This window comes from Triticum aestivum, chromosome 4D (genome assembly GCF_018294505.1).
Source record: "Triticum aestivum cultivar Chinese Spring chromosome 4D, IWGSC CS RefSeq v2.1, whole genome shotgun sequence".
NCBI classification, from domain to species: Eukaryota; Viridiplantae; Streptophyta; class Magnoliopsida; order Poales; family Poaceae; genus Triticum; species Triticum aestivum.
The window spans coordinates 345,021,021-345,045,700 of NC_057805.1; the positions used below are offsets into that span (position 1 = coordinate 345,021,021).

Consider the following 24,680-nt stretch of genomic DNA (forward strand, 5'->3'; position numbering starts at 1 on the left):
AATCAAATGACAACTCATGTCCATGGCTAGGAAACTTAACCATCTTCGATTAACGAGCTAGTTAAGTAGAGGCATACTAGTGACACTATGTTTGTCTATGTATTCACAGATGTATTATGTTTCCGGTTAATACAATTCTAGCATGAATAATAAACATTTATCATGATATGAGGAAATAAATAATAACTTTATTATTGCCTCTAGGGCATATTTCCTTCAGGCTGAGCATAGAAAGCAAAGAAAAAAAGACCGGAGGGAGTACAACGTCAAAGGAGGATGCTGCAACTGATGAGATGACGTGCTACAATCGATGAGGGACGACATGCTACAACCAGCAAGACGGATGTTGCAACCAGCAAGATGGATGTTGCAAACGATGGGACAAAATGCTGCAAGGTCGATTGAGACTTTGTTAAATCCCAGTCGACTGAGTTTTTGCAAGCCTGATATAGAAAACCAAGGATGAGATATGAGAAACCAAAACATCACTAGCTCCGCGACATTGGCCGCGAAGGCCACACTATGCGGGGATGGAGTTATGAGGTCGTTATTCTGCACGGTTTCACCTGTACTGTCAAGATGCTATCACTACCGCCCATCCCCTGCCCCCCTCCGAGGGGCGAGAAGATCACGGGAGATGTGGGGAGCCGACGTAGATAGTGGTAGAAGACAATGGCTGCTCTTTCCGGTTTCTCTAAGTCCAAATTCCGAGCCAACCAAAGTACTCCCTTTATAAAGAAATATAAGAGCATCTAGATAGTGTCTAAACGCTCTTATTTCTTTACAGGGGGAGTATTTGTCATCTTGTCGAACACCCGTGCTAAGAGGGTGGAAGTATCTTTCATTGCTTTATGCATAACCGTTTGTCATTTAATTGACAATAGTAAAATTATGTAGCACTTGCAGGAGACACGTTAAGGGATATGTCAAAACAGGCTGAGGCCGGAAAGAGAAACCTAATGTGTTCATTTTAGTGTGTAATTTGTACTAGATGCTAGGTTCATCTTAGAGTCTATTTTATACTCCCTCCATAAACTAGTATAAGAGTGTTTAGATCACTAGATTCTAGGGATGTGTATGCACTCACGTTGAAATTCCTGTAAGAAATACTATGATCAAAATGGTACTCCAAGGTCCTGTAAGAAACATAGTGAATCCTAAATACTGCTGCCTTTCATATATAGACATAAACTGCATTCTCAATATCAGGCGAGCATCCACCTGATTAATAAAATCCATTTCTTCATAAACTAGAGAATGATTTGCTCTCAAATCATGCTCCAAACTTTTTATTCGCACAGCCGAGGGACAAAGGTCTGAAGAAGCAGCAACAACTTACACAGAACAAACAAACAAATGCAGTGCGCAATCTACCATGTTCTTTGACCTTACTCCTATTTACAAACAGTTTACATCGAAATCATACTATTGGGGGTAACTAGGAATGAATCGTCTAGTATCGGAAGTTGGGGTTCAACTCCAGGGCTTCGTTGAATATGAGCTGCTTCATCTGGTCTTCCGTCAGTGGGTGCTGTTCGAAGTCGAAGGAGAAGGGGTCCGTGCAGATGGGCTCGTCGGCGACGTCGTGAAGCCGCTCTAGGTATGGGTGCTCCAGCGCCTCTTCAACTGCATCACAAGAGCAATTTCAGTAAGAATCCACATCAGTCAGACACTAATTAACTGATGAAACATACTTCCTCCATAAAGAAATTCATTAAGAATCCACATCAGTCAGACACTAATTAACTGGAGTACAAGCAGTGGCGGAGCTAGCCGAAGATCATTGGGGGGCCAAACAAAAATCCTCAGTGTTTGGGGGGGCCAAAAGCTAACAAAAGTCTAATCTAAACCTCCTTAAATAATTTTTCTTTAGGAATGGATCAAAGGCTGGGGGGGGGGGGGGGGCAGCGGCCCCCGGCCCCAACATAGCTCCGCCATTGAGTACAAGAGTGTTTAGATTACTATTCTTTACAGAGGGAGTAACTTTCTACGTGACAAGAGCAATTTAAGTGAGAATGCGCGTCACTCAGACATCAAGTACGTATAACAACAAAATAGAAACTACTGTACTTCCTAGCCTTCCCTACTATTCTCTGGCCGACGTCTCAAAAAGCTACTTCTATTATTGCTGTTGTGAAACAGATGCAGGAATCTAGCCTTTGAGAGTAGCTGCAGCAGATCTCTTCCATTCATATCTGTTGCCAAAAACAGATACGTTCTTCTAAAAAAAGTGTGATTCTGCACTACACGCACAGTCCTTGTCGTCTACAGCACATACTACTAGCTCCAAAGATAGGCAAAGATCTTTTCTTAATCAAGTGGGCAGCACACATGGTTTTTGTCTAAAAAGGGAGCACATGTCCACATGCAGTAAAAACTTAAAAATAGGGGCCGAAGTGGCTGCAGATTGCATCTATTCCTACTTATAACCAGCACAAAGATGTTTTTAGCACTGACACTGACCCCAACACTGGCCGTACGAAGCCAGTCAACAAAGCACGGCGCTCTAACAGCAGCAGCATTGCGTGCAGTGCAGTGCGGCGCTACGAAATTCACACGTGAAGATCAAAGCAGAGTGACGCGGACGTGGAGCGCAACGCACCTGTGATCCTCTGCAGCGGGTTGAAGGTGAGCATCCTCTCGATGAGGTCCAGCGCGGCGGGCTGCACCTTGGGGAACTGTCCCGGGAAGGACCGGCGAGGGAACTGCGGCAGGTGCCTCATGTACCTCCTGGCGTCCTCGTTCCGGATGAAGCCCAGGTCGTCGTCGGTGGGGGTGCCGATCACCTCCGTGATGAGCCGCATCTGGTGCATGTGGTCCCTCCCCGGGAAGAGCGGCGCGCGGTTGATGAGCTCCATGAAGATGCAGCCGACGGACCAGACGTCGATGGCCGCGGAGTAGTCGGTGGAGTTGAGCAGCAGCTCCGGGGCCCGGTACCACCGCGTGACCACGTACTCCGTCATCATGTCGCTCTCGGACGACGGCCGCGCCAGGCCGAAGTCGCAGATCTTGAGGTCGCAGTTGGCGTTCAGCAGCAGGTTGCTCGGCTTGAGGTCGCGGTGGATCACGTTCGCCGAGTGGATGTACTTGAGGCCGCGCAGCAGCTGGTACAGGAAGTACTGAAAGCCACCCAAGAACACCACGTCGCATGAATATACATACGGATCAAATTGTCACAAACATGAACAAAATGAATGGCTTATTTCCCCTCCTTGCTAGTACCTGGCAGTGTTCTTCCGAGAGTTCTTGGTTGGAGCGGATGATGTGGTGGAGGTCCGTGTCCATGAGCTCGGTGGCGATGTAGACGTCGTTGAAGGACTGCGGGGTCGCCGGCGGGATCACATCTCGGAGGCCTACTATCTGCATCCATGTAGCGGAACAGCTTAGCGCCTGAATTGCCGAATTCAATGAGATACGCACATCTGAAGCGGAAAAGATAGTTGTTGATTACGTTCTCGTGGTCGAGGTGCCTCAGGAGCTTGATCTCCCGGAGCGTGCGCTTGGCGTCCATGTTGTTGTCGAAAGCGTTTGCGATCTTCTTGATTGCCACCATCTCCCTCGTCTCGAAGTTCATCACCGAGCTGCGCCCACGCAACCACAAGTGGAATTTCAGGACAAGATTAAACACCACCAACCACAGAGCACTGACAGATTCACATATTTGCTCAACTGATAAAGTTATAGTGCTAGTACTAAACTAGTGTCGTTCACAGAAAGGAGTGAATTGGCCTAATCCTATCTTTCCCCATGGCCCGAGCCAATCCCCCCTCTGTTCTCCGATCGGAGCCGCAACGACATGAACAATCTTGGCAAGAAATCGATGGTGATTGAGGAGCAAATTAAGACGGGCGGAACGTACCAGACGATCCCGTAGGCGCCGCGGCCGATGGGCATGATCGGCGGCTGGTACTTGGCCGTGATCTCGAACTGGTTGCCGAATATGTTGTAGAGGAGGAAGCGGCCGCCGTGCGTCATCGTCGGCCGGAACTCGGCCACCGGAGCGCCGTCCATTCTCAAACACAGCCAAGAAACTCTCAAAACCCAATCACAGGAGGGAGGCAACACGCACGCACGCACGCGCAACGGGATGAGGCTGAGCTGATGATTGACTTTATCCCGGCTCTCGATTCTTGTAGGGTTGAGGAGGAGAGAATTATAAATAGAAAAGGGCGGCTCCGCTAATGCCCTCGGCCCAGCTGAGGAAGGTAGCGAGAAAGCGAGCGAGCGAGAGCGCGCACGCCGCTGCTGTGCTGTGCTGGTGCGCGCGGTCTCTCGCTCTTTTTTGTGCGTATCGCCCGGGAATTGAGGGGATGGCGCCGGGACGGACGGACGGCCCGATGGAGGCCGTCTGGCGGCAGCGCGATCAACGGACGGCTGGGGAGGGTTCAACGGTCAACCGGCAGCTGCTGCTCTCTTGTATGGACGCGCGCTGCACGCACCAACCGGATCGGGCTGGACCGGGAGCAGTGTGACTGACGGGTGGGCCCGCGCTTGTCAGTTTGTGTGGATTGCGCGTGTCGCAGGGTGTTGAGGGCATGGAAATCCAGGGCCGACGGGGACGGAGCGGATGGAAGGTAGTAGCAGCCGACGCGTTATTGTTTTGCTTCGCGAGTCTGCTTGGTGTGGTGCCATTTGACCCACCGGTCACCTGGTTTTTTTCTCTCGCTTTTCTTGGGCACCGTGGAAACGCTCCGGTTGGGAAGTCTACGCTGCAAATCTAGAGTCGGGGCAATCCTGCGTCCCGGTCAAGAGGGGTCCAGAGACGTGGAATCACACATTTCTCTTGGGGACGCGCACCGTGAGTGATTCGTTACCCTTTTTGCTACCAAAAAATGTAGGGATGCAAGCGGGGCGGTCTGGCAGACCACAGCACAGTGTAATGTAGACTACGAGGTTTTGCATGTTGTTATGCTGTGGTAAGAAATCTTTGTTGGAGGAAATTATCCAAGTGACAACACTATCATTTTATGCTCTTCACAGCGTAAGCAATCTTCATTGTGTCACTTCTAGTTGAAAATTTTGGAATAGAGGCCACAAATCGTCGATGAATAGGTCCCGTGATGCTTTTCAGTTTAGGAAATCAAATCTCTGATCAAGAGTGAGAGGAAGATAGAGATTATAGCTATCTGGCGTGAGACGAATAATGTTAGCCATGAACTTGCTAGGATTGGCTGTATGGAGGTTAAAACAACAGCCTGGTTACATTCAAGATTGAATGGGGTTGTAAAACTGTCGAAATCGGATCTCTCTGATCCAGATTGATCAATAGCAAATCCCTCCCCCCTCCCACCCACCCACCCTGCAAAAAGGTAGGCCACAATTTGGGACCTTCCTGATAAACTCCTGCCGTTCCTTTATATAAGATGTATTTGGCTTTTTGATAAAAATTGACAAGTAAGCTGTATTTGTTCTAATTCCTCGCAATCCCGATCTTAGCCCTCCAGAAAAAGGAAATTATCTCTTCTTATATAGAGAAAAAAAGGAAATCATCTCTTTCCCGATTGCGTGTATCTCTTCCTTTCCTAGACTAAAGAATTTACTTGCTGCTAATCCACAAATTAGTCAAGGATAATTTCAGCATAAATTGTCTATAATTATGTGACTTGGTCACCGTGCTAAAAATAATACACCTTACATAAAGGAATAAAGGGAGTATGATATATATAGGTGATTTGAAAAACACCATAATTACAATCCTGGCCATAATGACCTGATTTTGCTAATTACAGTAGGCGCTAAATATGGAAAGGAATAACAAAATATCAAGAATATTTTATTTGCCTGACACTCCCTTGCAGACACATCAGAGTTTTGCGGACGTTGAGGCTGGATTGGAAGTACAAGAACAAAGGGGACGACAACCCCTTGGTGAAGATGTCCATGAACTATTGAGATGATGGCACATGAAACACTCTAATGTCCTGAAGAGCGACTCGGTTGCAGACGAAGTGCAGGTCAATATCGATGTGTTTGATTCGTTGATGTTGAACAGGGTGCATGGATATGTAGGACACCACATTTACATTGTCGGAGAACACGATAGTAGCTTGACGTAGAGGGCGTTGCAGTTTTGACGGGTTCAGACAAAGATAACTATCTTCGGCAACAACATTGGCGACGACTCGGCTTGCGACTTCAGCACTATAGCGAGAAACGGTGTGTTGGCGTTTGGAACACCAAGACACGAGATTCTCACTAAGGTAAACAAAGTAGTTGGAACTGGGGCGACGAATGTTAGGGTAGCCAGCCTAGTTGGTGTTGGTGTGGGCAATGAGGGAGTCGGTGACAGACGGTGTTAGCTGCAAGTTGTGGTCAAGGGTGCCCAGGAAGTACCAAATAACTCATTTGACCAGTGAGATATGATGCTCATGCAAGCAGAGGCAATTTCTTGCACCGCATAGGCAATGTCATGATGTGTGAACATCAAATACTACAAAGTTGTTTGCCAAAAAAGCATCGCAAAGCTCGACGAGGCTTAGGTGAGTCGTTGGGTCGTCCACGGGGATCAGGGCGGCTAGCTTCGAAGATGTGTCGACAGGAGTCGACATAGGCTTGCAGTTGCTCATGCCGACACGCTCGATGATTTCAATTGCGTACTTGGTCTAAGAGAGAAACATGCCAGATAAGTCATGTTGAACCGCATGTCGAGGAATTAGTAAAGGTCGCCCATGTCGGTCATAGCGAACTCGGTGCTAAGGGCAGTGATGACGCAAGCGAGGAAACCCTAAGGATGATGTCATTGATGCAGAGAAGAAATGTCGTGCATGTCTTGTCGTGTAGAACACAAAGCAACATGCCCAACTTAGAGGAGGTGAATCGTTGGCGGTGAAGGTAGCGAAGCATTAGTGCCAGGAGTGAGGAGGGCTTACTTCAGTCCATAGAGAGAACGGTTCAGGTGGCACATGTGACCGACACGGATGGTAGCCGGTTTAACGACTAGGCTAAACGTCTCATTGAAGTAACACCTTGTTATTGCCAGAAGCGTCGAAGAACTCCAACAAGTTGTGTCATCTGAGGGAGCAATTACGACTGACCTTGCAGTGAAAATTGATTTGTCAGAGTATGTCATCATTGCATCATCAACATCACATTGGCATCATATTGCATTAACGAAATAATTAATTCACCATTTTGTTAAATAGTGGATAAGTAAACCCTTCTCCCTTTCGATATTCTGCACCGAGACTCACCCCGAAACCTTGCACCTGCCCGTTTATGACATTTGGGAGCTACCCAAATCATCTCACAATTTTAGCACAAGCTAGCTCTCACTCATCACGCAAACCCATTTATTCAATTAAATGACGACATTATCTAAATAGGAACTAAATGAGATCTGAATGACTTAGGTTATTTTACGTAGCCTCACTGTAGTCTAGAGAGACTATGTTTTAAAATTCATTCGATTTGGAGTTCTTTTAATGCCCAACGATTAAATATGAGGACGTTATAGCCGGTCAAATAATAAATAAATTTATTAAATAAATTTACCGAAAAAGGCTTTGGCCCCGCTTTATATATAAAGCAAACCACCGAGCACAAGGTCCAACAAGGTTCCAACAAGCATACACACACATCGTGCCACCGCACACATAGTCTCACAACACAACAAAACACACATCATAGGGAGGGGTTCTGCTGAGGGCACAACACAACAAGCCCAAAGAACATAATAAAAAACGCACAAACATAGGCGGTGGCGACGAGGACGGAGAAGATCTAGTCTGGCTCCAGTGGTGGGGGAGGGAGCGGCGGTGCCAGCTGAAGAGCCATCGCGCGAAGCTGGGAGATGATGGAGTTGATGGCGTCCCGATCCCTGGGGCGGCTAAGCGGCCGCCAAAGCTGCAAGTAACCACACCATTTGTACTCAGCGCCAGTAGCACGTCGAAGAGGTACATGCTGAATCACAAGCTTATTTCGAACCGTCCACAGCGTCCAGGCGAGCACCCCAATGGTCAGCCACCTAATGTGGCGGGACGTGGGAGGCAGGGCCTGGAGTTTGGTGACGAGGGCAGGAAAGTTGTTGTGGCACCAACTTCCATCCACCACTTCACGAAAACAACTCCATAGGAATTGCGCGGACACGCAAGAGAAGAATATATGATTCGAGTCTTCCTCCATCCCGCAGAGCGGACACAACCCGTCTCTGGGGCCATTGCGCTTAAGCACCTCCACGCCGGAGGGAAGGCGGCCACGGATCCATTACCACAGGAAGATCTTAATCTTCAAAGGGAGCCGGATCTCCCGAATTAAATAAACTTGCTAACTGAACTGCCGCTTTTCCCTCTCTCAAACCTAGCCTAATAGCCCACCTAGTCTTCACTTAGCCCCTGCCTATATAAGGCAACCCCTCTCATCTATTTGAGGCAAAACCCTAAATTTTAGGAGACAAACACTTTCCTACCAAAAATGCCACCCACCACCTACTTGCGTCGTCACTGCACTCAGCACCAACCACATTCGGTGTAGGTTGGATGGGCTCTGTCTTTATTTCTATCCGCGGAGAGTTTGTGGTGTCCATTTTGGTGGACCACGTTGGAGTTGCCCTTTTTTGGACCGTAGATGGACCTTGAGGATCTCTGGTGCACACCTTGAGTGTTTGAGGAGTAAGTTGCACAGCAAGCACAAGTTCAGTGACTTCTGGTGCTCTGGTGCATTTTACTCGCATGTGCCCAAACCTAAATGATACGCTTTCTTTAAAAGGGTAAAAGACTCCACACATTAACTAAGAAGAAGTTTAACAATGTAATACCCGTACGCCAATACAAAAGCCTACTCTCCCGGCATAATATCTCCCATGTATCTTGCCCCAGCAAGAAATTCAATTCTTCGGCACACAACGAATTTTGCTGAAGATGATGAAAAGTGAGGCGGAGATGGTGTTGAAGACCCTCGAGTTGCCCTCGCTCCAAAGCTCCCACGAAACCAGCATGATGAGCGACACCATCGCCTTACACCCGTCGTGCCATAGACCTAGGGCGTGTTTGGTTGCCGTAGTGAATAGTAGTTGCATTGCATACACATCTCAACCCAGCCTGGCTCTAGAAAAACAGCCTCATATGCGACATCCGCGAGTTGTTTGGTTGCCTGCATCTAGGGTCCCTGCATTAGGTAATACGCAAGTGCACTTTGTTTGGTTGCCTGCATTGGCCCAAGCGGCACATGAACTCGGTGTTTGGTTTCACGCATGAGGTATGATTAAGAGCTAGCACTTCACTTAGCAGACAGGGTTAAGAGCTAGCAGAGGGAAGGGGAAAAGAAGTGCAGTGTGCGCCGGACAATGGCGACTACGGTGGATAGTGGTCGTGGCGCCGTGGCCGACATGACAAGCATGGAGTCGGGGACGAGCGACCCCGTCGGCGGCACGACGAGCGACACCGTCGGCGAACTAGTTGCGGTGCTCGCGCAAAGACAATCGACAGAGGAGGAGAATGCAGTGCCCGCGCCATGCCATCGTCGGTGCAATGGACGAGAGAGAGGAGGCCGAGATGATCGACACCGGAAATGACTCGAGTGTAGTAGGGCGAGAGATAGGAGGCCAAGATGATCGACCCCGTCGGCGGCGCGGCGAACTGCAGTGTGCACGGAGGCACAGGACACAAGAAGCAGTGTGCGCGCCATTGCAGCGTCAATGTAGTACGACGTCAACAGAGAGTAGGCCGACATGAGCGACGCCAGAAACGACTCTAGTGTAGTAGGACGTGGGCAAGGAGATCAAGGGGAAGGGCTTCGTCGTCGAGAGGGACGAATAGGAGGGCTCTAAGCAGAGGACAGAGGAGCTCGACATGGCGGCGTCGGTGCAGTAGACTGCTGCTCAAAGAGAGATGAAGCTACGATCGTCGAGACCAAAAACTTACAACTGTTGTGAGGAACTGCGAAATTAGGTTGCTGGTCAAAGAAAATTTCAAATGATCGATCGTGCGTGACGAATCTGACAAAATTCGTCCAAAATAGCTCCAAACGGGAAGACGAGATTAAGAACTTACGACTGACGAAACTACGAACCGATCGCCTGAATGGAACCGTAGCATCGAGGTGCATCTTTTTCATGTAGAGCTTACCTCGAACCGAAGCACCGTTGTGTAGATCAGAGGGAGGAGATTAGACATTAACTTAGTGGAGGTTGAAGAAGAACTCACCTAATCACCTCGCATCCCTCCGGTCTCGACTCGTGCAAGGGCCCACCGGCTTGCGCTCGCCTCGGCCTGGCTCGGGAGAAACTGCCGATTCCTGTGTTTTCAATGAGCCAGGCCCAGAAGTGCTTTAAGTTTCGTGCTATGCAGACCCAACAGAAAAAGCAGGCAACCAAACAGCCCGCTCCCTTCCCGCGCGGGCCTGGTTGAACCTCATGCGAGCAATCAAACACACCCCTAAATAATACTCTCATACGGTAAGCAGCGACTTCATCAGGGATAGAGACAGGGTGATTCGGCGGCTCGATGCAGATTAGTATAGTAGCAGTTGATGTGGCAGTGCCGCAATTTGGCCCAAAATTATCTCAAGAAAAAGAGCCGGATGGATGAGGACTGCTAACTAATTTGATGTGCACTGCTGGTAGTACTCTATTGCCCAGCCGATTGGAACGAGGACCTGAGAAGAGGCTTAGAAACCGAGGTTATGAGTGCGAGATGAACTTTCTAATCTTCTACGGAGCATCATGCTTTGATTTTCTTTAATATATATATAGGCGTCTGTGTACTCCATCCGTACGAGGGTAAACGTTGTTTTCAAACTCGTGTACTGTCGACGGCAATGAAATTTATATACCACGAATGGATTATGCAACTGAATGGATTATATTATGAGTAAAATTCAGCTACGGGGAAAGTCAGAACTCGTTGTACAGAGGAACCTATACTATCGAATGTTTTTTTCAGGGGCTCTACCACCGAATGCTATGTGTTTTTTAGTCACACTACCGAATGTTTTTTCTTTTCTTTTTTGAGCAAACACTACCGAATGCTATGTGTAGCCATAACGAGCGCTACTGGTAAATGGCCCACAAGGCACAGGAACTGGGCCAGCCCAGTCGCGCTCGCTACGGGGGGTTCTGCTAGTTTACTTTGGGGGCGTTTCCTATTTGACGCCCGCGAGCATCCAGGAGCAGGCGATTCCTATATGACGCTCGCGAGCGTCAAGCCGTCGCCGCTTCGCTGAAGCAAAGAAACTGATCTACACGATATGGGCCGGCCCACTTGGAGCGAGGAACTGGTTTTGGGAAACTTCCCTGAACCGGGTTTTTTCTTCTTTGTTTTCTTTCACAGGTTTTTTCGGTTTTCTTCATTACTTTTATTAATCATTTTATTTTTTATTTTTTACTTCTTATTTCTCCATTTTCTTTTCTTTTTCCACCTTTTGTGTTTCTTTTTCCTTTTTCTTTTTTTCCATAAATTCAAAATATCCAAACATGTTCAGATATTTCGAAATTTGTTTGACTTTTAAGAGAATGTTTTTGAAATTCCAAATTTTGTTCATGTTTCAAAAATAGTTTTGAATTCCAATTTTTGTTCACCGTATTGAAGAAAAATGTTCATCATACAATGAAAAAATGTTCATTGTGTATAAAAAATGTTCATCATGTATAAAAATTTTGTTCAGCATGCATTCGAAAAGTGTTCATCTTATTTAAAAAAATGTTCAGTGTGTATTTGAATATTGTTTCCATTCATTGAAAAAATGTTCAGTGTGTATAAAAAATGTTCATCGTGTATGGAAATTTTGTTCAGCATGCAGTCAAAAAAAGGTCAGCATATTTAAAAAAAATGTTTAGTGTGTATTTGAATAATGTTCGCCCTATACAAATAAAATGTTCAGTGTGTATTCTAAATTTTCTTTCTAAAACTTATTCACAGTACAAAAGAAGTATTCAGATTTCGAATTTTGTTCAATTTTTGAAAAACATAGTTCACGTTTAAAAGAAAAGGAATACTCAAAATTTGTGTACGATTTTCGAAACATTGTTTGCATATTTAAGATTTTCATTTTTTGCAACAATTAATTGAAAATGTTGAAAAACCCCGGATCTACCATTTGGGTTGGTACTTTAAAATAAACGCCGTTTTCAAGGCGTACACAATTAGTATCCCAGCTGGCTAGCTTCGTTAGGATGCAGTGATAGGTCGTGAGTTTGAATCCCATTGCGTTCGTTTTGTTTTTCAATTACGGCGTTCGCTCGAGGCTTCGTTTGGGCCGGCCCATTTGCGCGTCAGTTTTAGCGAAACCACCTCGTTTTGACGCACACGAGCGTCGAGCAGGAGCTCCCCAGGAGCAGATACGGAATTCCCTATTCGCCGCTTACTGCGGCAAGTAGTCGCCGCTTCGCACAGGGCGCAGCTCACCCTGGGCCGGCCCATTTTAGTGGTTTTGACTCGCGAGATGAACCGCAAAAAAAGATAGCGCTAGGGATCGAACCTACCACCTCCAGTAGCGGAACATCACCGTGCTAGCCACAGCGACTGGCTTGTGGATCTGTTATGATAGCAATGCTAAATTTAAAGAAACGAAAAGCAAGGAAAAAACCATTTGTTCCTTCTACTTTTTTTCTTCAGTCTTATTCTGTCTTTCTTTTTTCTCGTTTTCTTTGTCTTATTGTGTTTTTTTACTTTTTCTTTGTAAGCTTTTCGAAAAGTTCAAATATGGTTCAGAATTTTCAAAAATGTTCTTTTTGTCAAAAATTGTTCATATTTCCGAAATAGTGTTCACATTTACACAATTTTGTTCACAATTTCGAAAAATGTTCCTGATTTTTTTGTTTTCTTTCTTTTTCCTTTTCCTTTTCTTCTCTTTTTCTCAAAAGAAATTCAAAAAATTCAAATTTTATTCGTAATTTCATAAAATTTTCAGTTATCGAAAAAATGTTCTCCAATTCAAAATTTGTTCCCGTTACACAAAAAGTTCAAAACTATCGAAATGCAGAAAGTATACCGGATTTCATAAAATGTTCGCGCTTCCAAATTTGTTTGGGATTTTTCGAAATTGTTCTCTATTTCAAAATTTGTTCTCAAGATTCAAAAAAATGATTGCGCTTTAAAAAATTGTTCACGCTTCCTAATTTGTTCAGGATTTTTCAAAATTGTTCTCTATTTCAAAATTTGTCCTCGAGATTCAAAAAATGTTCGTGCTTTAAAAAATTGTTTGCGCTTCCAAATTTGGTTAGGAGTTTTCAAAATTTGTTCTCAAGATTAAAAAAATGTTCGTGCTTTAAAAATTGTTCGCGCTTCCAAATTTGTTCTCCATTTCCAAATCTGTTCCAAAGATTCAAAAAATGTTTGTGCTTTAAAAAATTGTCCGCGCTTCCAAATTTGTTCTCCGTTTCAAAATTGGTTCTCAAGATTCAGAAAATGTTTGTGCTTTAAAGAAATGTCACAAACTCCAAAAATGTTTGGGAAGTTCAAAAGTTGTTTGTGTTTCCAAATTTGAAAAATTGTTCCTGTTCAAGTTTTTGGGTAGTTTAAAAATGTTTCCATTCTAAAAAATATGTTCGCGTCTCCAAAATTCGTTTGTGTGTTGAAAAATGTTTGAGTTTTCTCAAAATTTGTAGAAAAATAATAATGTTCGCGTTTGATAAAACATTCATGTTTTGTTTTTGCTATTTGGAAAATCGTAAAGGATGTTTTTCAAACAGTCTTATACTTTCTTTAGTTCTTGTAGGTGTCCGCTGTAGTTTGGTCAACCGAGCGCTTCCATCCTTGTGGCTAGTAGGGTGTGAGTGCAAGCCTGAAGTGCTGTCTTCGATTCCCAGCCATCAGGCCCTGCTTTTTTTTTTGCAAATTATCACCTTGTATTTGCAGCGCACTCCAATGGGCCGGCCCAATCGGCGCACTGCGGCGACGTGCCTGTGCAAAAGTCGCGTCGCCCCCTGTGCGTCGGCGCCCTGTTGGACGCAACGAGCGTCCAATAGGAGCTCCCAGCAGATACTCCACTTCCGCTGAAGCGCTCGAGAGCGCACCGCGATACGGGCCGGCCCAATTCCAGCGTCAAAGCAGGCAAAATGGTTTTGGGAACCTTCTGTTTTTTTTCTTTTTGCCGGTTTTCTCCTTTTTCCTTTTTCTTTTTTGTTGTGTTTTTTTTTCCGTTTCTGCTTCTATTTATTTCCTTTTATTTATCCGTCTTCGTTTTCATTTTATCCTTTGTTTTCAAAAACATTTTCATTTTGCTCATGATTTCAAAAATTGTTCACAGTTTCAAATTTGGTTCACTTTTTAAAAAATTGTTCACAATACAAAAAACTGTTCATCGTATATCACAAAATATTCAACATGTATTTACATTTTGTTTATCATATATCACAAAAATGTTCAATGTGTAGTTCAAATTGTTCAGCGTATATTACACAAAATGTTCAGTGTATTTTTAAAAGTTGTTCATCATATATCACAAAAAAGTGCAGTGTGTTTTAAATATTGTTCGGTGTTTATCACAAAAATGTTCAATGTGCAGTTAAAAGTTGTTCAGCGTATATTACAAAAAGTTCAATATATAGCTAAAATTTGTTTATCGTACGTAAAAGAATCAATAAATGTTTGAATTCATAATTGTATTCATGTTTTAATAATTTTCACGTTTTTAAAAAAGTACGTTTTAAAATTCTAGTATTGAAATTTGTTCAAAAAAACATTATTATTTTTAAAGGAAGATTAAAAATCGATCTGCCGGTGCACATAGCACTTCAAGGGTGTCGCCGTTATTAAAGACATGCCCAGTCCCTTGATGCAGTGGTTGGTAACGCTGTTAGCCAGAGTGAGGTCGACAGCTCGACTCCATCATATGATGGTATTTTTTTCCGTTTTTATTATGTTCCCTCGACTCCTAGGAATGGGCCGGCCCGCTTGCGGGAAACCTTCAGCGAAAACTCCCCTGTTTGACGCTAACGAGCGTCGAACAGAAGCTCTCTTGACTTTGGGGATTCTAAAAAAAAAGAAATATGCTGGTTTACTTTGGGAGGTTCACAACAGGTTTTTCTGTTTTCGTTTTTTCCGGTTTGCTATTCTTTTTTCCCTGTTTCCTTTTTCTTCTTATTTTTATTTCTACGTCTCTTAAAAATGTAATTATTATTTTTATTTAAATAATTCATGCTTTTAAAAATTAGCAAAAATCTCTAAATTGATTTTTTTTTTCAAATTCGTGAATATTTTTTGAATGCATAATTTTTTTGGAATTCACTATCATTTTTAAATTTTCTGTTTTTTTAATCTTTAACCTTTTAAAAATTCATATTTTTTAAAAATATTTGGCTTTTCTTAATTCCCCAATGTCTTTCAAATACGCATTTTTTAATTCGCGGGCTTTTTAAATTTTTTATTTTTTTAAAATAGTAAAAAAAATTGGACTTACTATTTAAAAAAAATCACGAAAGACTTTTGAATTTTATGAATATTTTTTAACTTGCGCACATTTCAGAAAATAAAAGAAAATCAACCGAGATATATCATTGAGGTAATAAAACTGGCCGATATAAAAAAATAGGTGAAAAAATCAAAAGAAAAAGGAGTTTTTGCTCATGGAGACGGGTGTATGATTGCGAGTCCCATTGGCGCATGAGATGATGAGTGGAATACGCGTGCTCCTCCATCGTCGCTCGCCTCGCAACCACGTGTGTGCCCCATGTTTTCGTGAACAAGCTGAGCCGAGTTTAGACCTATGTCATATATACGCTTTATTTTTGCCGGTTGGGATGGAGCCGTTCCCGATCCGTTTGGACAGTGAGTTGTTACCTACTCTGTCGTGGGATTAACCACACGCCGCACGTCTTCTTGCCTGACCACCTATATATTGGAGACGTCAGCAACCCTAGCCATCACTTGATCAGATCACATTTGTTGTCTGCCTCCTCGGGCACACACCACCATCATTCTCTTGATGTTGTTGCTCCCAGGTACAACATCTTGGTGACCACGTGCAAGGCTGTATGGGAGAGCAGGCCTCCAAACCTACATCCTTTGAGATCCTACACCGAAAAAAGTGTGGCACAATTTTTGAGGAGCTTCTTAGTGCTACTGCTCGCTTTCGCCCCTTTGCATTCATAACTTTGACTACTTCTGCAACGTCCCCAATGATGCCAAGGGTGACACCACTGATGCTACCAAGACAACTTATGATTTCAATGTTGTCGTCTCTCACTTCCGCATCTAGAAGGTATGCTAATTTATCTCAGTTTTACCGGTTCATGCATTTGTCGTACTTATTGTGATCATAGATATGCATGTTCCATGCTTACGACGTGCTCATATGATTGGATTAGAATATGACTTAAATCTTGACAGCACTACGTCATGTTTTCATATGGATTAAATTAATCAGAAAATTGCTAATATATCCAACAATTAAAAATCATATTTTTATATGGAATGTTCAATCAAAGGCTTTGATGCCGCATTGAAACCGACCCTATTTATGATTGTTCACATCAAGCATTGGTGGACCAAAACTATCATGTAGCTCACGGCTATGATTGTGTACTAGGTGGTCAAAGCAGTACATTTGTCCTCTGCCACGGAGAGAAGCTGCACAGTGCAACAATAACGATTCTGCGTAGCGCAACTGCACGACCGCTTGTCGTACTGCATCAAGTCTTCATCATGTCTACACCAATCTGGGTTGCTATTATTGATCGACTACACCGAGAAAATCTTCATAAGTTCTAAGAGAGAAATTGCAAATTTTTAATAATGTTTTATGACATGATCTGCCTGCTTGTAACCCTAGTTTTTGCATCATTAGATTATTGTATTTTGTACTCCTTGGTAATTTTAGTAATTGAATTATTGCCTATACTTTGCAACAACGTGTACCCAAGAAGAGGTGTTGCAGAAAGGAGAGTGTTACAAACAGATTAGTTACTTATCAAATCTTATTAGAATTATGTTGGTTATTAAATAGGTTCAAGGTTTTAAATTGCTAGATAGCTATGCTATAGCCTTTTGGGGACCAAAAGCAAAGATGTGTCACTTTGTGCCGTGTTACACTAGTGCAGAAAAGCCTAGCTATGGTGTGCCAAAAACAACCTTACTAACGTGGAAGCCCGACGCCACCAATATGGCGCCATTGTTAAGAAATAGTGGTGGCGTTGGAGGTCACGACAACAATATTTTGGATATCTATGACGTTGGGCAAAATTGCACGATGGCAATATCATATGTACTTAATTTGAAAGCATCGGAAACCTTGGAGGTGTCGCATATCCTTCCCATGCCATTACTTAATTTGAAAGCATCGGAAAAACGCTGCCATGGCAGCTGAAAAATGGTGCCATTGCAGCGTTTTGGGAGATCAAATATATTTAGAGCTGGGTTCGCATGCCAAATAAGGAAATAGATAACATTAATTAAAATACAACCATGATAATTATATGTAGCACTTAATTAAGATAGCTAGGCAAGGTTTTGAAGTACGATAGATAAGACGACAGAATGACATGTGTACCTGATCGAGTAGTTTACAGAACCACAACAACATAGCTGAAGGAAATATGCCCTAACGCAATAATAAAGTTGTTATTTTATATTTCTTTATTGATGATATAGTTTTATTATTCATGCTAGAATTGTATTGATCGGAAACTTAAATACATGTGTGAATACATAAACAAATACCTGTCCCTAGTAAGCCTATACTAGACTAGCTCGTTGATCAAAGATGGTTAAGGTTTTATAATCATAGACATGTGTTGTCATTTTATGACGGGATCACATCATTAGGAGAATGATGTGATGGACTAGACCCATCTGTTAGCTTAGCATATTGATCGTTCAATTTATTGCTATTGCTTTTTTTATGTCAAATACATATTTCTTCGACTATGAGATTATGCAACTCCCAGATACCGGAGGAATGCCTTGTGTGCTATCAAACGTCATAACATAACTGGGTGATCATAAAGATGCTCTACAAGTATCTCCGAAGGTGTTTGTTGAGTTAGCATAGATCAAGATTAGGATTTGTCACTCCGAGTATCGGAGAGGTATCTCTAGGCCCTCTCGGTAATACACATCATAAGCTTGCAAGCAAATGACTAAGGAGTTAGTCATGAGGTGATGTATTACGGAACGAGTAAAGAGACTTGCCGGTAACGAGATTGAACTAGGTATAGAGATACCGACGATCCAATCTTAGGCAAGTAACATGCCGATGACAAAGGGAATTACGTATGTTGTCATAACAGTTCGACCGATAAAGATCTTCGTAGAATATGTAGGATCCAATATGGGCATCCATGTTTCACTATTGTTTATTAACCGGAGAGGTGTCTCGGTCATGTCTACATATTTCTCGAACCCGTAGGGTCCGCACGCTTAACGTTCGTTGACGATATAGTGTTATATGAGTTATATTATTTGGTGACTGAATGTTGTTCGAAGTCTCGGATGAGATCACAGACATGACGAGGAGCTCCGGAATGGTCTGGAGGTAAAAATTGATATATAGGGGGATGGTATTTGGACACCGGAAGTGTTTCAGGTGATACCGGGTACTTATCGGTTCATCGAAAGGGGTTCCGGGCAGCCCGGTAGGTTATTGGGCCTTATGGGCAAAAGGGGGAAGAGCACACCATCAAACAAGGGGCTGGTGCGCCCCTCTACCCCTGCCCACGCACCAAAGGAGGGAGGGAAGGAAAGGGGAGGCGTCCTAAGGCAGCCATCTCCCTTTCCTTTCCCCCTCATGACCAAATAAGGAAAGGGGGGCACATGGCAAGGCAGCAGCCCTAGGGCTGCCGCTAGGTATCTTGGGGCTCCCTAGGAGCTGCCTCCTCCCCTCCCACCTATATATATACATGGGGAGGGGGCACCACACAAGTACACAACATTGTCTCAGTCGTGTGCGGCGCCCCCGTCCACCGTTTACTCCCTCGGTCATATTTTCGTAGTGCTTAGGCGAAGCCCTGCGGAGATCACATCACCATCACCATCACCATGCCGTCATGCTGTCAGAACTCATCTATTACCTCGCTGTCTTGCTGGATCAAGAAGGCGTAGGACGTCCCCGAGCTGAACGTGGGCAGAACGCGGAGGTGCCGTGCGTTCGGTACTAGATCGGCTGGAGCGCGAAGAAAGTTCAACTACATCAACCACGTTGTTAAAAGCTTCCGCTTACGGTCTACGAGGGTACATAGACATACTCTTCCCCTCGTTGCTATGCATCTCCATGGATAGATCATCGCGTGTGCATAGAATTTTTTTTGTTTTCCATGCAACGATTCCCAACAGTGGCATCCGAGCCAGGTCTTTGCGTAGATGATATGCACGAGTAGAACACAAAGAGTTCTGGGTGGTGATAGTCATACTGCTTACCACCAACATCTTATTTTGATTCAGCGGTATTGTGGGATGAAGCGGCTCAGACCAACCTTACATGTCCACGCACATGAGACCGGTTCCACCGACTGACATGCAACTAGTTTTGCATAAAGGTGGCTGGTAGGTGTCTGTTTCTCCTACTTTAGTTGAATCGAATTTGACTACGGCCGGTCCTTGAAGAAGGTTAAAACAGCAAACTTGATGAAACATCGTTGTGGTTTTTGCGTAGGTAAGAACAATTCTTGCTAGAAGCCCATAGCAGCCACGTAAAACTTGCAACAACAAAGTAGAGGACGTCTAACTTGTTTTTGCACGGCATGTTGTGATGTGATATGGTCAAGGCATGACGTGATAGACGTTATAGTATGAGATGATCATGTTTTGTAAATTATCGGCAACAGGTAGGAGCCTTATGGTTGTCTCTTTATTGTATGAAATGCAAACGCCATGTAATTGCTTTACTTTATCACTATGCGTTAGCGATAGTTGTAGAAGCAATATATAATTGGTGAGACGACCACGACGCAACGATGAAGATCAAGGTGTCGAGCCGGTGACGATGGATATCATGACGATGCTTTGGATATGGAGATCAAAAGTACAAGATAATGATGGCCGTATCATGTCACATATTTTGATTGCATGTGATGTTTATCTTTTATGCATCTTATTTTGCTTAGTACGGCGGTAGCATTATAAGATGATCCCTTCACTAATTTCAAGGTAAAAGTGTTCTCCCTGAGTATGCATCGTTGCTACAGTTCGTCGTTTTGAGACACCACGTGATGATCGGGTGTGATAGACTCTACGTTCACATACAATGGGTGTAAGACAGTTTTGCACATGCAGAATACTTGGGTTAAACTTGACGAGCCTAGCATGTACAGACATGGTCTCGGAACACTGGAGACCGAAAGGTCGAACATGAGTCATATAGTAGATATGATCAACATAGAGATGTTCACCATTGATGACTACCCCATCTCACGTGATGATCGTACATGGGTTAGTTGATTTGGATCATGTATCACTTAGATAAACTTGAGGGTTGTTTATTTAAGTGGGAGTTCATTAGTAATTTGATTAACTGACCTTAATTTATCATGAACTTAGTCTTGATAGTTTTGCATATCTATGTTGTAGATCAATAGCTCGCGACATAGCTCCTATACTTTTTTGATATGTTCCTAGAGAAAACTAAGTTGAAAGATGATAGTAGCAATGATTCAGACCGGGTCCGTGATCTGAGGATTATCCTCATTGCTGCATGCTACTTCTTGATCTTGCGTTGGTTTTTCCCTTGAAGAGGAAAGGGTGATGCAGCAAAGTAGAGATACACATTTCCCTCAGTTAAGAACCAAGGTATCAATCCAGTAGGAGAAGAATGCACAAATCACCAATACCTGCACAAACAATCAAACACTTGCACCCAACGCGATAAAGGGGTTGTTAATCCCTTCACGGTCACTTGCACAGGTGAGATCTGATAGAGATTGATAAAACTAAACAAAAGATAAAGTAAATATTTTTGGGTTTTTTGGTTTATAGATCTGAAAATAAAAGATTGCAAAATAGTAGATCGGAAACTTATATGATGGAAAACAGACCCGGGGGCCATAGGTTTCACTAGGGGCTTCTCTCAAAATAGCAAATAATACAGTGGGTGAACAAATTACTGTCGAGCAATTGATAGAAAAGCGCAAAGTTATGACGATATTCAAGGCAATGATTATGTAATATAGGCATCACGTCCGTGTCAAGTAGACCGACTCCTGCCTGTATCTACTACTATTACTCCACACATCGACCGACTCCTGCCTACATCTAGAGTATTAAGTTCATGAAGAACAGAGTAACGCTTTAAGTAAGATGACATGATGTAGAGGAATAAACTCAAGCAATATGATGTAAACCCCATATTTTTATCCTCGATGTCAACAATACAATACGTGCCTCGCTACCCCTACTGTCACTGGGTGAGGACACCGCAAGATTGAACCCAAAGCTAAGCACTTCTCCAATTGCAAGAAAAACCAATCTAGTTGGCCAAACCAAACCGATAGTTCGAAGAGAATTACAAAGATATCAAATCATGCATAAAAGGGCAATAGATAATATTCATAGAAGATAATCATGCATAAAAGAATTCAGAGAAGATTCAAATAATATTCATAGATAAGCTGATCATCAATCCACAATTCATCGGATCTCGACAAACACACCGCAAAAGAAGATTACATCGGGTAGATCTCCAAGAACATCGAGGAGAACATGGTATTTAGAATCAAAAAGAGAGAAGAAGCCATCTAGCTACTAGCTATGGACCCGTAGGTCTGTGGTAAACTACTCAAGCTTCATGGAAGGGCAATATGGTTGATGTAGATGCCCTCCATGATCGAATCGCCCTCCAATAGGATGCCGGAAAGGGCCCCAAGATGTGATCTCACGGGAGAAGAAGGTTGCGGCAGTGGAAAAGTGTTTTTGTGGGTACTTCTGGTGGTTTGGGAATATATGTGAATATATAGTAGGAAGATCTAGATCAGGGGGTCACCGAGGGGCCCACAAGGTAGGGGGCGCGCCCTCCACCCTTGTGGCCGCCTCGTGGCTCTTCTGACTTGCACTCCAAGTCTCCTGGGTGTCTTCTGGTCCAAGAAAAATCATCGCAAAGGTTTTATTCCATTTGGACTCTGCTTGGTATTCCTTTTCTGCGAAACTCAAAAACAAGGAAAAAACAAAAACTGGCACTGGGCTCTAGGTTAATAGGTTAGTCCCAAAAATAATATAAAATAGCATATTAATGCATATAAAACATCCAAAACAAATAATATAATAGCATGGAACAATCAAAAATTATAGATACGTTGGAGACGTATCACTGCACAGAAGAATTATGTCCTTGATGCACCGCCAGGTGACAAACCTGTTGCAGGAGAAGATGCAGACGGTATGAATGTTTTGCAAGCTCGATATGATGACTACTTGATAGTTTAGTGTGCCATACTTTACGGCTTAGAACCAGGACTTAAAAAACGTTTTTCAACGCCACAGAGCATACGAGATGTTCCAAGAGCTGAAAATTGGTATTTTAGACTCATGCCCGTGTCGAGAGGTATGAGACCTCTGACAAGTACTTTGCCTACAAGATGGAGGAGAATAGTTCAACCAGTGAGCATGTGCTCAGAATGTCTAGGTACTAAAATCGCTTGAATCAAGTGGGAGTTAATCTTCCAGATAAGATAGTGATTGACAAAGTTTTCTAGTCACTATCACCAAGCTACTAGAACTTCGTGTTGAACTATAATATGCAAGGGATGACGAAAATGATTCCCGAGCTCTTTGCGATGCTGAAATCGGCAATGGTAGAAATCAAGAAAGAGCATCAACCGTTGATGGTTAACAAGACCACTAGTTTCAAGAAAAAGGGCAAGGAAAAGAGAGGGAAATGGTCAAAGCTGGACCCAAGCTCGGAACTGAGTGCCTCTACTGCAAAGGAAATGGTCACTGGAAACGGAACTGCCCCAAATACTTGGTGGATAAGAAGGTTGGCAAAGTGAACAAAGGTATATTTGATATACATGTTATTGATGTGTACCTTACTACTATTAATAGTAGCCCCTGGGTATTTGATACTGGTTCAGTTGCTAAGATTAGTAACTCGAAACAGGAGTTGCAGAATAAACAAAGACTAGTTAAGGGCGAGGTGACGATGTGTGTTGGAAGTGATTCCAAGGTTGATACGATCACCATCGCACACTCCCTCTACCTTCGGGATTAGTGTTGAATCTAAATAAATGTCATTTGGTGTTTGCGTTGAGCATGAATATGATTTGATCATGTTTATTGCAATACGGTTATTCATTTAAGTCAAGAATAATAGTTGTTCTATTTACATGAATAAAACCTTCTATGGTCATACACCCAATGTGAATGGTTTATTGAATCTCGATCATAGTGATACACATATTCATAATATTGATGCCAAAAGATGCAAAGTTGATAATGATAGTGCAACATACTTGTGCACTGCCGTTTGGTCATATTGGTGTAAAGCGCATGAAGAAACTCCATGTGGATGGACTTTTGGAATCACTTGATTATGAATCATTTGATACTTGTGAACCATGCCTCATTGGCAAGATGACTAAAACTCCATTCTCCGGAACAATGGAGCAAGCTAATGACTTATTGGAAATAATACATACCGTTGTATGCGGTCCGATGAGTGTTGAAGCACGCGGCGGGTATCGTTATTTTCTCACATTCACAGATGATTTGAGTAGCTATGGGTATATCTACTTGATGAAACACAAGTATGAAATGTTTGAAAAGTTCAAAGAATTTTAGAGTGAAGTGGAGAATCATCGTAACAAGAAAATAAAAAGTTTCTACGATATGATCACGGAGGCTGATATTTGAGTTACGAGTTTGGCCTTCATTTAAAACAATGTGGAATAGTTTCACAACTCATGCCACCTGGAACACCACAGCATAATGATGTGTTTGAACGTCAAAACCATACTTTATTAGATATTGTGCATTCTATGATGTCTCTTACCGATTTTCCACTATCGTTTTGGGGTTATGCATTAGAGACAGCTGCATTCACGTTAAAAGGGCACCGTCTAAATCCGTTGAGACGACACCGTATGAACGGTGGTTTGGCAAGAAACCTAAGTTGTCATTTCATAAAGTTTGGGGATGCGATGCTTATGTCAAAAGGCTTCAGCCTGATAAGCTTGAACCTAAATCGAAGAAGTGCATCTTCATAGGATACCCTAAGGAAACAATTGGATACACCTTCTACCACAAATCCGAAGGCAAGATCTTTGTTGCTAAGAATGAGTCCTTTCTAGAGAAGGAGTTTCTCTTGAAAGAAGTGAGTGGGAGGAAAGTAGAACTTGATGAGATAATTGTACCTTCTCTCGAATTGGAAAGTAGCACATCACAGAAAACCGTCCCGTGATGCCTACACCAACTTGAGAGGAAGCTAATGATAATGATCATGAAACTTCAGATCAAGTTACTACTAAACCTCGTAGGTCAACCAAAGCACGATCCGCACCAGAGTGGTACGGTAATCCTGTCCCGTAAGTCATGTTACTAGACCAAGGCGAACCTACGAACTATGAAGAAGCTATGATGAGCCCAGATTCCGACAGATGGCTTGAGGCCATGAAATCTGAGATAGGATCCATGTATGAGAACAAAGTGTGGACTTTGGGGGACTTGCCCGATGATCGGCAAGCCATAGAGAATAAATGGATCTTCAAGAAGAAGACTGACGCTGATGGTAATGTTATTGTCTACAAAGCTCCACTTGTCACAAAAGTGTTTTCGATAAGTTCAAGGGGTTAACTACAATGAGACTTTCTCATCCGTAGCGATGCT

At 43.3% G+C, this 24,680-nt stretch overlaps 1 protein-coding gene across 1 annotated transcript; it reads right to left on the minus strand.

Moving 5' to 3' along the window:
* Positions 1 to 1,242: 1,242 nt before the first annotated feature.
* Positions 1,243 to 4,254, minus strand: LOC123097815 (mitogen-activated protein kinase 5). The gene is made up of 5 exons (XM_044519646.1): positions 3,860 to 4,254; positions 3,452 to 3,581; positions 3,223 to 3,360; positions 2,603 to 3,119; positions 1,243 to 1,626 (listed from the first exon to the last, which is right to left on the minus strand). Exons 1-5 carry the CDS (start codon positions 4,009 to 4,011, stop codon positions 1,454 to 1,456), a joined length of 1,110 nt encoding a protein of 369 aa, XP_044375581.1. The 5' UTR covers positions 4,012 to 4,254; the 3' UTR covers positions 1,243 to 1,453.
* Between the last annotated feature and the right edge of the window lie 20,426 nt (positions 4,255 to 24,680).